Source organism: Salmo salar, chromosome 04 (assembly GCF_965601325.2).
Source record: "Salmo salar chromosome 04, fSalSal1, whole genome shotgun sequence".
Classification (NCBI taxonomy): domain Eukaryota; kingdom Metazoa; phylum Chordata; class Actinopteri; order Salmoniformes; family Salmonidae; genus Salmo; species Salmo salar.
In genome coordinates this window covers 4,807,111-4,820,530 of record NC_138294.1, presented here as the reverse complement: position 1 = coordinate 4,820,530, position 13,420 = coordinate 4,807,111, and the positions used below count along the sequence as shown (strand labels likewise).

The window sequence follows — 13,420 nt, the reverse complement described above, 5'->3', positions numbered from 1 at the left end:
TTATCATTGGGGAGGTGGGGGAATGACCATAGGGGGAGTAGCAGCATTATCATTGGGGAGGTGGGGGGAATGACCATAGGGGGAGTAGCAGCATTATCATTGGGGAGATGGGGGGAATGACCATAGGGGGAGTAGCAGCATTATCATTGGGGAGGTGGGGGGAATGACCATAGGGGGAGTAGCAGCATTATCATTGAGGAGGTGGGGGGAATGACCATAGGGGGAGTAGCAGCATTATCATTGGGGAGGTGGGGGGGAATGACACCATAGGGGGAGTAGCAGCATTATCATTGAGGATGTGGGGGGGAATGACCATAGGAGGAGTAGCAGCATTATCATTGGGGAGGTGGGGGAATAACCATAGGGGGAGTAGCAGCATTATCATTGAGGAGGTGGGGGAATGACCATAGGGGGAGTAGCAGCATTATCATTGGGGAGGTGGGGGGAATGACCATAGGGGGAGTAGCAGCATTATCATTGAGGAGGTGGGGGGAATGACCATAGGGGGAGTAGCAGCATTATCATTGGGGAGGTGGGTGGGAATGACCATAGGGGGAGTAGCAGCATTATCATTGGGGAGGTGGGGGGAATGACCATAGGGGGAGTAGCAGCATTATCATTGGGGAGGTGGGGGGAATGACCATAGGGGGAGTAGCAGCATTATCATTGAGGAGGTGGGGGGGAATGACCATAGGGGGAGTAGCAGCATTATCATTGGGGAGGTGGGGGGAATGACCATAGGGGGAGTAGCAGCATTATCATTGAGGAGGTGGGGGGAATGACCATAGGGGGAGTAGCAGCATTATCATTGAGGAGGTGGGGGGAATGACCATAGGGGGAGTAGCAGCATTATCATTGGGGAGGTGGGGGGAATGACCATAGGGGGTGTAGCAGCATTATCATTGGGGAGGTGGGGGAATGACCATAGGGTGAGTAGCAGCATTATCATTGGGGAGGTGGGGGGAATGACCATAGGGGGAGTAGCAGCATTATTATTGGGGAGGTGGGGGGAATGACCATAGGGGGAGTAGCAGCATTATCATTGGGGAGGAGGCAGAGTGAGGAGGGGGTTGGGGGACCAAGTGAAATAAAGTACTTAAGAAAAACTACCAGTTAAAAGTTTTAGAACAAGGGTTTTTCTTTATTTTTACTATTTTCTACATTGCAGAATAATTGTACAGACATCAAAACTATGAAATAACACATATGGAATCATGTAGTAACCAAAAAAAAAGAGTTCTTCAAAGTAGCCACCCTTTGCCATGATGACAGCTTTGCACACTCTTTGGCATTCTCTCAACCAGCTTCACCTGGAATGCTTTTACAACAGTCTTGAAGGAAGTATGTTGACTATATTTCCTAGAAGGTTGGGCACCTGGAGGTTCAGCAGTGTGGCCCAATCAACCATTTCTGTGCTTAGGTTTAGTTAATGAGGGTAATGAAGTCAGCCTGTGTTCATTTTCAATGGGCGCGTTCCACGCTGACTGCATGGCTTGTGGTGCTGGTGAGGGCGTGGTGGGAGGGTTGGACCTTGACACATCTTAGGCATCCCGCTAGCGGGACAACTTCCAGTTAAACTGGAGGGTGCGCAATTCAAATAAATAATCATAAAAATTATGGATATTAAACATTTAGGTACATACAAGTGTCATATAATATCGGGTTGAAAGTTTAAATTCTTGTTAATCTAACTGCGCTGTCCGATTTACAGTAGCTATTACAGTGAAAACATGCCATGCGATTGTTTGAGGACGGCGCCCCACATCAAAATATTTTTCCACCGGCACAGGTTTCATAAATTCACAAATAGCGTTTAAATATTCACGTACTTTTTGAAAATCTTCCTCTGATTTGTCATCCAAAGGGTCCCAGCTACAACATGTAGTGTCGTTTTGTTAGATAAAATCCGTCTTTATATCCCAAAAAGTCTGTTTAGTTGGCGCCATCGATTTGACTAATCCACTCATTCAACATGGTGAGAAAGGAATCCAAAAATCTACCCCTAAACTTTGTTTCAACAAGTCAAAATACGTTTCTATTTACTCCTCAGATACCCTAAAATGTAATCAAACTATACTGCTCAAAAAAATAAAGGGAACACTTAAACAACACATCCTAGATCTGAATGAAAGAAAGAATCGTATTAAATACTTTTTTCTTTACATAGTTGAATGTGCTGACAACAAAATCACACAAAAATAATCTATGGAAATCCAATTTATCAACCCATGGAGGTCTGGATTTGGAGTCACACTCAAAATTAAAATGGAAAACCACCCTACAGGCTGATCCAACTTTGATGTAATGTCCTTAAAACAAGTCAAAATGAGGCTCAGTAGTGTGTGTGGCCTCCACGTGCCTGTATGACCTCCCTACAATGCCTGGGCATGCTCCTGATGAGGTGGCGGATGGTCTCCTGAGGGATCTCCTCCCAGACCTGAACTAAAGCATCCGCCAACTCCTGGACAGTCTGTGGTGCAACGTGGCGTTGGTGGATGGAACAAGACATGATGTCCCAGATGTGCTCAATTGGATTCAGGTCTGGGGAACGGGCGGGCCAGTCCATAGCATCAATGCCTTCCTCTTGCAGGAACTGCTGACACACTCCAGCCACATGAGGTCTAGCATTGTCTTGCATTAGGAGGAACCCAGGGCCAACCGCACCAGCATATGGTCTCACAAGGGGTCTGAGGATCTCATCTCGGTACCTAATGGCAGTCAGGCTACCTCTGGCGAGCACATGGAGGGCTGTGCGGCCCCCCAAAGAAATGCCACCCCACACCATGACTGACCCACCGCCAAACCGGTCATGCTGGAGGATGTTGCAGGCAGCAGAACGTTCTCCACGGCGTCTCCAGACTCTGTCACGTCTGTCACGTGCTCAGTGTGAACCTGCTTTCATCTGTGAAGAGCACAGGGCGCCAGTGGCGAATTTGCCAATCTTGGTGTTCTCTGGCAAATGCCAAACGTCCTGCACGGTGTTGGGCTGTAAGCACAACCCCCACCTGTGGACGTCGGGCCCTAATACCACCCTCATGGAGTCTGTTTCTGACCGTTTGAGCAGACACATGCACATTTGTGGCCTGCTGGAGGTCATTTTGTAGGGCTCTGGCAGTGCTCCTCCTGCTCCTCCTTGCACAAAGGCGGAGGTAGCGGTCCTGCTGCTGGGTTGTTGCCCTCCTACGGCCTCCTCCACGTCTCCTGATGTACTGGCCTGTCTCCTGGTAGCGCCTCCATGCTCTGGACACTACGCTGACAGACACAGCAAACCTTCTTGCCACAGCTCGCATTGATGTGCCATCCTGGATGAGCTGCACTACCTGAGCCACTTGTGTGGGTTGTAGACTCCGTCTCATGCTACCACTAGAGTGAAAGCACCGCCAGCATTCAAAAGTGACCAAAACATCATCCAGGAAGCATAGGAACTGAGAAGTGGTCTGTTGTCCCCACCTGCAGAACCACTCATTTATTGGGGGTGTCTTGCTAATTGCCTATAATTTCCACCTGTTGTCTATTCCATTTGCACAACAGCATGTGAAATTTATTGTCAATCAGTGTTGCTTCCTAAGTGGACAGTTTGATTTCACAGAAGTGTGATTGACTTGGAGTTACATTGTGTTGTTTAAGTGTTCCCTTTATTTTTTTGAGCAGTGTATAATAGTTTTTACGGAAAGAAGTATGTTCAATAGGAAACCGATTTTAGCAGGTGCGTCCTGTCTTCATGGCGCGCTCAAACACGAATTCCCAAGATTGTCCCTGTACTAAACCTGATATCTCTTATTTGTTTTTTGAAGTTACAAGTCAGAAACCTTGAACATAGACTGCTGACACCCTGTGGAAGCCATAGGAATTGCATTCAGGGAGCTTCAATATAACCTTATACATGCCATTCTAAGAGGATGTTCTCAAAAAAATAGATTTCGGTTGTTTTTTTTCCTTTGGATTTTCTCCTACCATGTCTATTGTTTTATATTATCCTACATTATTTTAACATTTCTACAAACTTCAAAGTGTTTTCTTTCCAATGGTACCAATTATATGCATATCCTGGCTTCAGGGCCTGAGCAACAGGCAGTTTAGTTTGGGCACGTCATTCTGGCGGAAAGTGAGAAAAAAGGGGCATAGCCCTAAGAAGTTTTAATGTGATGATACATTGTGGCCAATAGACAACTGTTTTTTATTTTCATTTTTTATCAATATTTTCAGGAGGTGACTGAACTCAAGCAGAGATGCATCATGTTATTCTGTTTGTTGTATTCTGACCACCAGTGGACTGAATTCAAGCAGTGAGGCATCATGTTATTCTGTTTGTTGTGTTCTGACCACCAGTGGACTGAACTCAAGCAGTGATGCATCATGTTATTCTGTTTGTTTTGTTCTGACCACCAGTGGACTGAACTCAAGCAGTGATGCATCATGTTATCCTGTTTGTTTTGTTCTGACCACCAGTGGACTGAACTCAAGCAGTGAGGCATCATGTTATTCTGTTTGTTTTGTTCTGACCACCAGTGACTTCCTACTATGGATCTTTGCTCAAACGGAACCTTGACTCTAGCAGCACTGGGACGGCCCTTCTCCCTGGGAATGCTGTATGACTGTCGCAATGATCACCTCATTCCAGGTAGCACGCTTGCTCACTACTCACGTCAGTCAGTCAGTCAGTCAGTCAGTCAGTCAGTCAGTCAGTCAGTCAGTCAGTCAGTCAGTCATCACCTAAACACAATGAAGTAACTGTTAGTGTTTGGTTTGTCTCCTCTGATTACAGGGCTGACGCTGTGGGACGAGGAAGCACTCAGAAGGGACATCATTACAACAGACGAGCCTTTCACCGACTTCAAAGTCATCACATCTGACTCTACAGCTGACAAATACTCTGTGTTAAATGTGAACGGCTCTCTCAAAGCAAGCTGTTTGGCAGGGCTGGTTAAGGTGGAGGGATCAGCTAAGTATTTGAAAGATGTTAAAGAGTCTCAGAATCAGGCGAGAGTCACACTTTGTTACACCACCACTAAGAAAAACAGTCAACTGTCCATGAACCACCTTGGGCAGGAACACATAAAGTACAAGGAGGTTTTTAAGGAAGGCATAGCTACACATGTGGTCACAGGTATACTTTATGGAGCAAATGCTTTCTTTGTGTTTGATCGTGAGGTCTCAAGTGGCGAGGACCGTAAAGACATTGAGGGAAACTTGAAAGTGAAGCTTAATAGCGTTCCCTACGTTTCTATTGGGGGTGAGAGTGATTTAGACAAGAAGAACACTTCTGAAACTAAAACCGAGAAGTTCTCTTGTAGATTCCATGGGGACGTTCTCCTGGAAAACAATCCTGTATCTTTTCAAGATGCCATGGACACCTACAAAACCTTGCCTCAGAAGGTAGGTGAGGGGGTTCCTGTGCAAGTGAATCTACTTCCGTTAAAAGCCTTGGACCCCACTGCCGCCCAGATGGTTTGTCAGATCAGTGGAAGCTTAGTTGACCAATGGCAGACTGCGCTGGAAGACCTCAGTGAGCTGGAGATGAGATGCAACGATGCAATGAGAAGCAAGCCTGTAAAATACTTCAAGGAAATTGATGCCAAAGTGAAAACTTTCAAAAAACTGTGTTTCACAGAACATTTGAAGACAACTTTGGCGGACCTCCTTCCGTCTATTAGAGGGGGAGAAAAGGAAGAGAGGGTGTTGTCCGACTTCTTGAAAAAGCAGCGAGAGTTCCGTTTCAACAGCAACATCCTCAGTGAATGTATGGATCGCATTGAGAGAGAGATCAATGTGGTTGATCGGTTCCTAAGGATGATTACGGAGGACTACAGTCAGACGTGTTCCACCAAGATAGTCACATCGAAGAAGGAACTTGACAAAGAGGTCTTGAACCCAAAGGTGAAGCGTGTTGTATGTTTCACTTTCACCTCTCTGGGGTGCGAGGACCCTATCCTGTCAGCTTTGAATTCCCAAAGCTCTGAGAACACACAAGCCTTAGTTCCAGTTAAACCGGATCTGACAAGATGGTACCACTCTGATAACATATTTGATGACATGGACAAGCAAGCTGGACTTTTCAAAGATTTTGCAGAAGCTAACAAAGAAGACACACAAACACGTTTCCTCTTGGCCTCCATTCCCAACAAGGAACAAGAAGGAGCCAGCATTTACCTTTATGAGAACGGATCCAAAAGAAACGAGCATTTGGAGCCTCCATCTAAACCTGAGAAGCCCAGAGCATGTGACAGAACTCACAACAGTGTGACGCTGGAGTTGCTCCCTCCTGATAGGGGAGCCCATGACGTCACCCACTACCTGATTGAATACTGTATTGATGAGAAAGATGGATGGAGCAGCGAGAAGACATCTGAATCTGATGCAGCCTACACAGTGTCTGGACTGCTTCCCAGTACAGAGTACAAGTTCAAATACAGAGCCGTGTGTTCAGCAGGCCTTGGTCCAGACAGCGAGGTCAGTAACATCATCAGAACCTTGCCTTCATGCCCTCCCGGTAAGCCTGAAATCAAAGCCTACTCCTCTGAGCTCATGGTATGCTGTCCAATGCCGTCTGTGATTGGACAAGGGGTCAAGATTCAGAACTATGTGGTAGAACACAAAGAGGTGCCAACAGAAGAGAGTGAAGAGGAGGCAGAGTGGATGAAGAGGACTTCCAAAGACAATGTCTGCATCATTACCGGACTGCAGTCACTCACAAAGTACACAGTGAGAGTCAGATACGACTGTGGTGAAGCTGGAATCAGCAAGTGGAGCACACCAGTCATCATCGCCACCCTCTCAAAGACCACACGATTGGCTGACGATGTTAAAGAAAAGAGTGAACTGAAGCACTCTGGCTCGCCGTCTGTTTATGAGATCCCCATGGAGACGATACAGACGGTGGGTAAAGTAGCCAGGCTCAGGTTTGGAGAGCAGAGTTCCAGGACTAGGAGGACAATCTATCTGGTGGGAGACAAAGACCAGGTAGTGACACTGATGATCAACTACATCCTGGGAGTTCAGTGGGAGAATGGGTTCCGTTTCAAGCTACCCCAAGATGACGAGGTATCTACAATGATATATGAAATCAATTACCAGGATGGATTTCAGATCCCCTTCTCTCTCACCATTATCTATGATAGACAAGACAAGTGTAGATCATTCAGGATTTGGACCAGATCAGGGTCAATGCTCTGTGCTTTGTGTGCGATGCGGCTGTGTTTAGGGATGTAGACTCTGAAGATTGTAAAGAAATGAAGAGATGGGAGAAGAGAATGGAAGATGGTGAACCTGTTGACACATGCAGATGGAAGACAACTCTTTAAACACATCGACACTGAGGACATTCCAGTTCACTTCAAGTTCAATCTGTCAGCGTTTACAGACCAAGCCAGGAGAAGCCATGATGATGGTGATGGAGTCATGATGATGAGGAGTCGCCATGACTTGATGAGGGGAATCCGTGACAAGATGAGGGAAATGAGGAGTCACCATGACATGATGTGGATGATGAGGAGAAGCCTTGATGATGAGGACGATGACCATGATGGTGATGGTGGTGATGATGATGGTGATGACCATCCTCAGTTTGAGAAGATGTTCTGGGATGCAGATATGGGGAGTATGAAGAGGTTTTTCAAGACCTTGTTGAAAATGGAGAGCTCATGTTTGCTCAAAGACCTGATTGGTTGAATACAGACACATTGTGGTAATTTATTTAGCAGGGCAACCTCACCTTGTTATCTTCTTGGTGTCCATAAGGCAGAGAAGAGACCTCTCCACTTTTGACCGTCTAAAGGCTATTGGCCCTTCATTTCCTTTAGTTTCCTTATACTGTTCTACTGTTCTCCTGTTCTACTGTTCTAGTGTTCTACTGTTCTCCTGTTCTCCTGTTCTACTGTTCTACTGTTCTCCTGTTCTCCTGTTCTAGTGTTCTACTGTTCTCCTGTTCTACTTTTCTCCTGTTCTCCAGTTCTACTGTTCTCCTGTTCTCCCCAGTTGTTATGGGATGTCCTCTACTGTTCTACTGTTCTCCCCAGTTGTTATGGGATGTCCTCTTTTGAGCCTCCCTTCTGGTGTCCAGCCAGGTGTTGTCTGTCTCAGAGATGTTCCCTTCTGGAGTCCAGCCAGGTGTTGTCTGTCTCAGAGATGTTCCCTTCTGGAGTCCAGCCAGGTGTTGTCTGTCTCAGAGATGTTTCCTTCTGGAGTCCAGCCAGGTGTTGTCTGTCTCAGAGATGTTTCCTTCTGGAGTCCAGCCAGGTGTTGTCTGTCTCAGAGATGTTTCCTGCTGGAGTCCAGCCAGGTGTTGTCTGTCTCAGAGATGTTTCCTTCTGGAGTCCAGCCAGGTGTTGTCTGTCTCAGAGATGTTTCCTTCTGGAGTCCAGCCAGGTGTTGTCTGTCTCAGAGATGTTTCCTTCTGGAGTCCAGCCAGGTGTTGTCTGTCTCAGAGATGTTCCCTTCTGGAGTCCAGCCAGGTGTTGTCTGTCTCAGAGATGTTCCCTTCTGGAGTCCAGCCAGGTGTTGTCTGTCTCAGAGATGTTTCCTTCTGGAGTCCAGCCAGGTGTTGTCTGTCTCAGAGATGTTCCCTTCTGGAGTCCAGCCAGGTGTTGTCTGTCTCAGAGATGTTTCCTGCTGGAGTCCAGGGAGGTGTTGTCTGTCTCAGAGATGTTCCCTTCTGGAGTCCAGCCAGGTGTTGTCTGTCTCAGAGATGTTCCCTTCTTCATACTGCAGAACCATCCATCTCCATCATCTTCATGTAAAGGGTGACCTCTACAATGTGTCGTACCCGGCAAGGAAAACCTTAACCTCTCTAGGGGAGGTGGGACGAATTCGTCCCACACTATTCAACAGCCAGTGAAGAATCAGAGCGCCAAATTTAAAACCACAAAATGTCATAATTCAAAGTTCTCAAACATAGGACTATTTTACACCATTTTATAGATACACTTCTCCTGAATCGAACCACGTTGTCCGATTTCCAAAAGGCTTTACAGCGAAAGCAAAACATTAGATTATGTTAGGAGAGTACAGTGGGGGAAAAAAGTATTTGATCCCCTGCTGATTTTGTACGTTTGCCCACTGACAAAGAAAGGATCAGTCTATAATTTTAATGGTAGATTTATTTGAACAGTGAGAGACAGAATAACAACAAAATTATCCAGAAAAACGCATGTCAAAAATGTTATAAATTGATTTGCATTTTAATGAGGGAAATAAGTATTTGACCCCCTCTCAATCAGAAAGATTTCTGGCTCCCAGGTGTCTTTTATACAGGTAACGAGCTGAGATTAGGAGCACACTCTTAAAGGGAGTGCTCCTAACCGCAGCTTGTTACCTGTATAAAAGACACCTGTCCTTTGAAGCAATCAATCAATCAGATTTCAAACTCTCCACCATGGCCAAGACCAAAGAGCTCTCCAAGGATGTCAGGGACAAGATTGTAGACCTACATAAGGCTGGAATGGGCTACAAGACCATCGCCAAGCAGCTTGGTGAGAAGGTGACAACATTTGGTGCGATTATTCGCAAATGGAAGAAACACAAAAGAACTGTCAATCTCCCTCGGCCTGGGGCTTCATGCAAGATCTCACCTCGTGGAGTTGCAATGATCATGAGAACGGTGAGGAATCAGCCCAGAACTACACGGGAGGATCTTGTCAATGATCTCAAGGCAGCTGGGACCATAGTCACCAATAAAACAATTGGTAACACACTACGCCGTGAAGGACTGAAATCCTGCAGCGCCCGCAAGGTCCCCCTGCTCAAGAATACATATACATGCCCATCTGAAATTTGCCAATGAACATCTGAATGACTCAGAGGACAACTGGTGAAAGTGTTGTGGTCAGATGAGACAAAAATGGATCTCTTTGGCATCAACTCAACTCGCCGTGTTTGGAGGAGGAGGAATGCTGCCTATGACCCCAAGAACACCATCCCCACCGTCAAACATGGAGGTGGAAACATTATGCTTTGGGTGTGTTAAAACTGAACTAGAACTAATAGAGTTAAAACTGTTAGAACTAATAGAGTTAAAACTGAACTAGAACTAATAGAGTTAAAACTGAACTAGAAATAATAGAGTTAAAACTGAACTAGAACTAATAGAGTTAAAACTGAACTAGAACTAATAGAGTTAAAACTGAACTAGAACTAATAGAGTTAAAACTGAACTAGAACTAATAGAGTTAAAACTGAACTAGAACTAATAGAGTTAAAACTGAACTAGAACTAATAGAGTTAAAACTGAACTGGAACTAATAGAGTTAAAACTGAACTAGAACTAATAGAGTTAAAACTGAACTAGAACTAATAGAGTTAATACTGAACTAGAACTAATAGAGTTAAAACTGAACTAGAACTAATAGAGTTAAAACTGAACTGGAACTAATAGAGTTAAAACTGAACTAGAACTAATAGAGTTAAAACTGAACTAGAACTAATAGAGTTAAAACTGAACTAGAACTAATAGAGTTAAAACTGAACTAGAACTAATAGAGTTAAAACTGAACTAGAACTAATAGAGTTAAAACTGTTAGAACTAATAGAGTTAAAACGGAACTAGAACTAATAGAGTTAAAACTGAACTAGAACTAATAGAGTTAAAACTGAACTAGAACTAATAGAGTTAAAACTGAACTAGAACTAATAGAGTTAAAACTGTTAGAACTAATAGAGTTAAAACTGAACTAGAACTAATAGAGTTAAAACTGAACTAGAACTAATAGAGTTAAAACTGAACTAGAACTAATAGAGTTAAAACTGAACTAGAACTAATAGAGTTAAAACTGTTAGAACTAATAGAGTTAATACTGAACTAGAAATAATAGAGTTAAAACTGAACTAGAACTAATAGAGTTAAAACTGAACTGGAACTAATAGAGTTAAAACTGTTAGAACTAATAGAGTTAAAACTGAACTAGAACTAATAGAGTTAAAACTGAACTAGAACTAATAGAGTTAAAACTGAACTAGAACTAATAGAGTTAAAACTGAACTAGAACTAATAGAGTTAAAACTGAACTAGAACAAATAGAGTTAAAACTGTTAGAACTAATAGAGTTAAAACTGAACTAGAACTAATAGAGTTAAAACTGAACTAGAACTAATAGAGTTAAAACTGAACTAGAACTAATAGAGTTAAAACTGAACTAGAACTAATAGAGTTAAAACTGTACTAGAACTAATAGAGTTAAAACTGAACTAGAACTAATAGAGTTAAAACTGAACTAGAACTAATAGAGTTAAAACTGAACTAGAACTAATAGAGTTAAAACTGTTAGAACTAATAGAGTTAAAACTGTTAGAACTAATAGAGTTAAAACTGAACTAGAACTAATAGAGTTAAAACTGAACTAGAACTAATAGAGTTAAAACTGAACTAGAACTAATAGAGTTAAAACTGAACTAGAACTAATAGAGTTAATACTGAACTAGAACTAATAGAGTTAAAACTGAACTAGAACTAATAGAGTTAAAACTGAACTAGAACTAATAGAGTTAAAACTGTTAGAACTAATAGAGTTAAAACTGAACTAGAACTAATAGAGTTAAAACTGAACTAGAACTAATAGAGTTAAAACTGAACTAGAACTAATAGAGTTAAAACTGAACTAGAACTAATAGAGTTAAAACTGAACTAGAACTAATAGAGTTAAAACTGAACTAGAACTAATAGAGTTAAAACTGAACTAGAACTAATAGAGTTAAAACTGAACTAGAACTAATAGAGTTAAAACTGAACTAGAACTAATAGAGTTAAAACTGTTAGAACTAATAGAGTTAAAACTGAACTAGAACTAATAGAGTTAAAACTGAACTAGAACTAATAGAGTTAAAACTGAACTAGAACTAATAGAGTTAAAACTGAACTAGAACTAATAGAGTTAAAACTGAACTAGAACTAATAGAGTTAAAACTGAACTAGAACTAATAGAGTTAAAACTGAACTAGAACTAATAGAGTTAAAACTGTTAGAACTAATAGAGTTAAAACTGAACTAGAACTAATAGAGTTAAAACTGAACTAGAACTAATAGAGTTAAAACTGAACTAGAACTAATAGAGTTAAAACTGAACTGGAACTAATAGAGTTAAAACTGAACTAGAACTAATAGAGTTAAAACTGAACTAGAACTAATAGAGTTAAAACTGAACTAGAACTAATAGAGTTAAAACTGTTAGAACTAATAGAGTTAAAACTGAACTACAACTAATAGAGTTAAAACTGAACTAGAACTAATAGAGTTAAAACTGAACTAGAACTAATAGAGTTAAAACTGAACTAGAACTAATAGAGTTAAAACTGAACTAGAACTAATAGAGTTAAAACTGAACTTGAACTAATAGAGTTAAAACTGTTAGAACTAATAGAGTTAAAACTGAACTAGAACTAATAGAGTTAAAACTGAACTAGAACTAATAGAGTTAAAACTGAACTAGAACTAATAGAGTTAAAACTGAACTGGAACTAATAGAGTTAAAACTGAACTAGAACTAATAGAGTTAAAACTGAACTAGAACTAATAGAGTTAAAACTGTTAGAACTAATAGAGTTAAAACTGAACTAGAACTAATAGAGTTAAAACTGAACTAGAACTAATAGAGTTAAAACTGAACTAGAACTAATAGAGTTAAAACTGTTAGAACTAATAGAGTTAAAACTGAACTAGAACTAATAGAGTTAAAACTGAACTAGAACTAATAGAGTTAAAACTGAACTAGAACTAATAGAGTTAAAACTGAACTAGAACTAATAGAGTTAAAACTGAACTAGAACTAATAGAGTTAAAACTGAACTAGAACTAATAGAGTTAAAACTGAACTAGAACTAATAGAGTTAAAACTGAACTAGAACTAATAGAGTTAAAACTGAACTAGAACTAATAGAGTTAAAACTGTTAGAACTAATAGAGTTAAAACTGAACTAGAACTAATAGAGTTAAAACTGTTAGAACTAATAGAGTTAAAACTGAACTAGAACTAATAGAGTTAAAACTGAACTAGAACTAATAGAGTTAAAACTGAACTAGAACTAATAGAGTTAAAACTGTTAGAACTAATAGAGTTAAAACTGAACTAGAACTAATAGAGTTAAAACTGAACTAGAACTAATAGAGTTAAAACTGAACTAGAACTAATAGAGTTAAAACTGAACTAGAACTAATAGAGTTAAAACTGAACTAGAACTAATAGAGTTAAAACTGAACTAGAACTAATAGAGTTAAAACTGAACTAGAACTAATAGAGTTAAAACTGAACTAGAACTAATAGAGTTAAAACTGAACTAGAACTAATAGAGTTAAAACTGAACTAGAACTAATAGAGTTAAAACTGTTAGAACTAATAGAGTTAAAACTGAACTAGAACTAATAGAGTTAAAACTGAACTAGAACTAATAGAGTTAAAACTGAACTAGAACTAATAGAGTTAAAACTGTTAGAACT

At 41.2% G+C, this 13,420-nt stretch overlaps 1 protein-coding gene across 1 annotated transcript; it reads left to right on the top strand.

Moving 5' to 3' along the window:
* Nucleotides 1–4,423: 4,423 nt before the first annotated feature.
* Nucleotides 4,424–13,162, top strand: LOC106595863 (stonustoxin subunit beta-like). Its single transcript, XM_082974022.1, has 2 exons — nucleotides 4,424–4,621; nucleotides 4,766–13,162. The coding sequence occupies exons 1-2, from the start codon at nucleotides 4,522–4,524 to the stop codon at nucleotides 7,207–7,209; spliced, it is 2,544 nt and encodes an 847-aa protein (XP_082830148.1). The 5' UTR covers nucleotides 4,424–4,521; the 3' UTR covers nucleotides 7,210–13,162.
* Nucleotides 13,163–13,420: the final 258 nt, after the last annotated feature.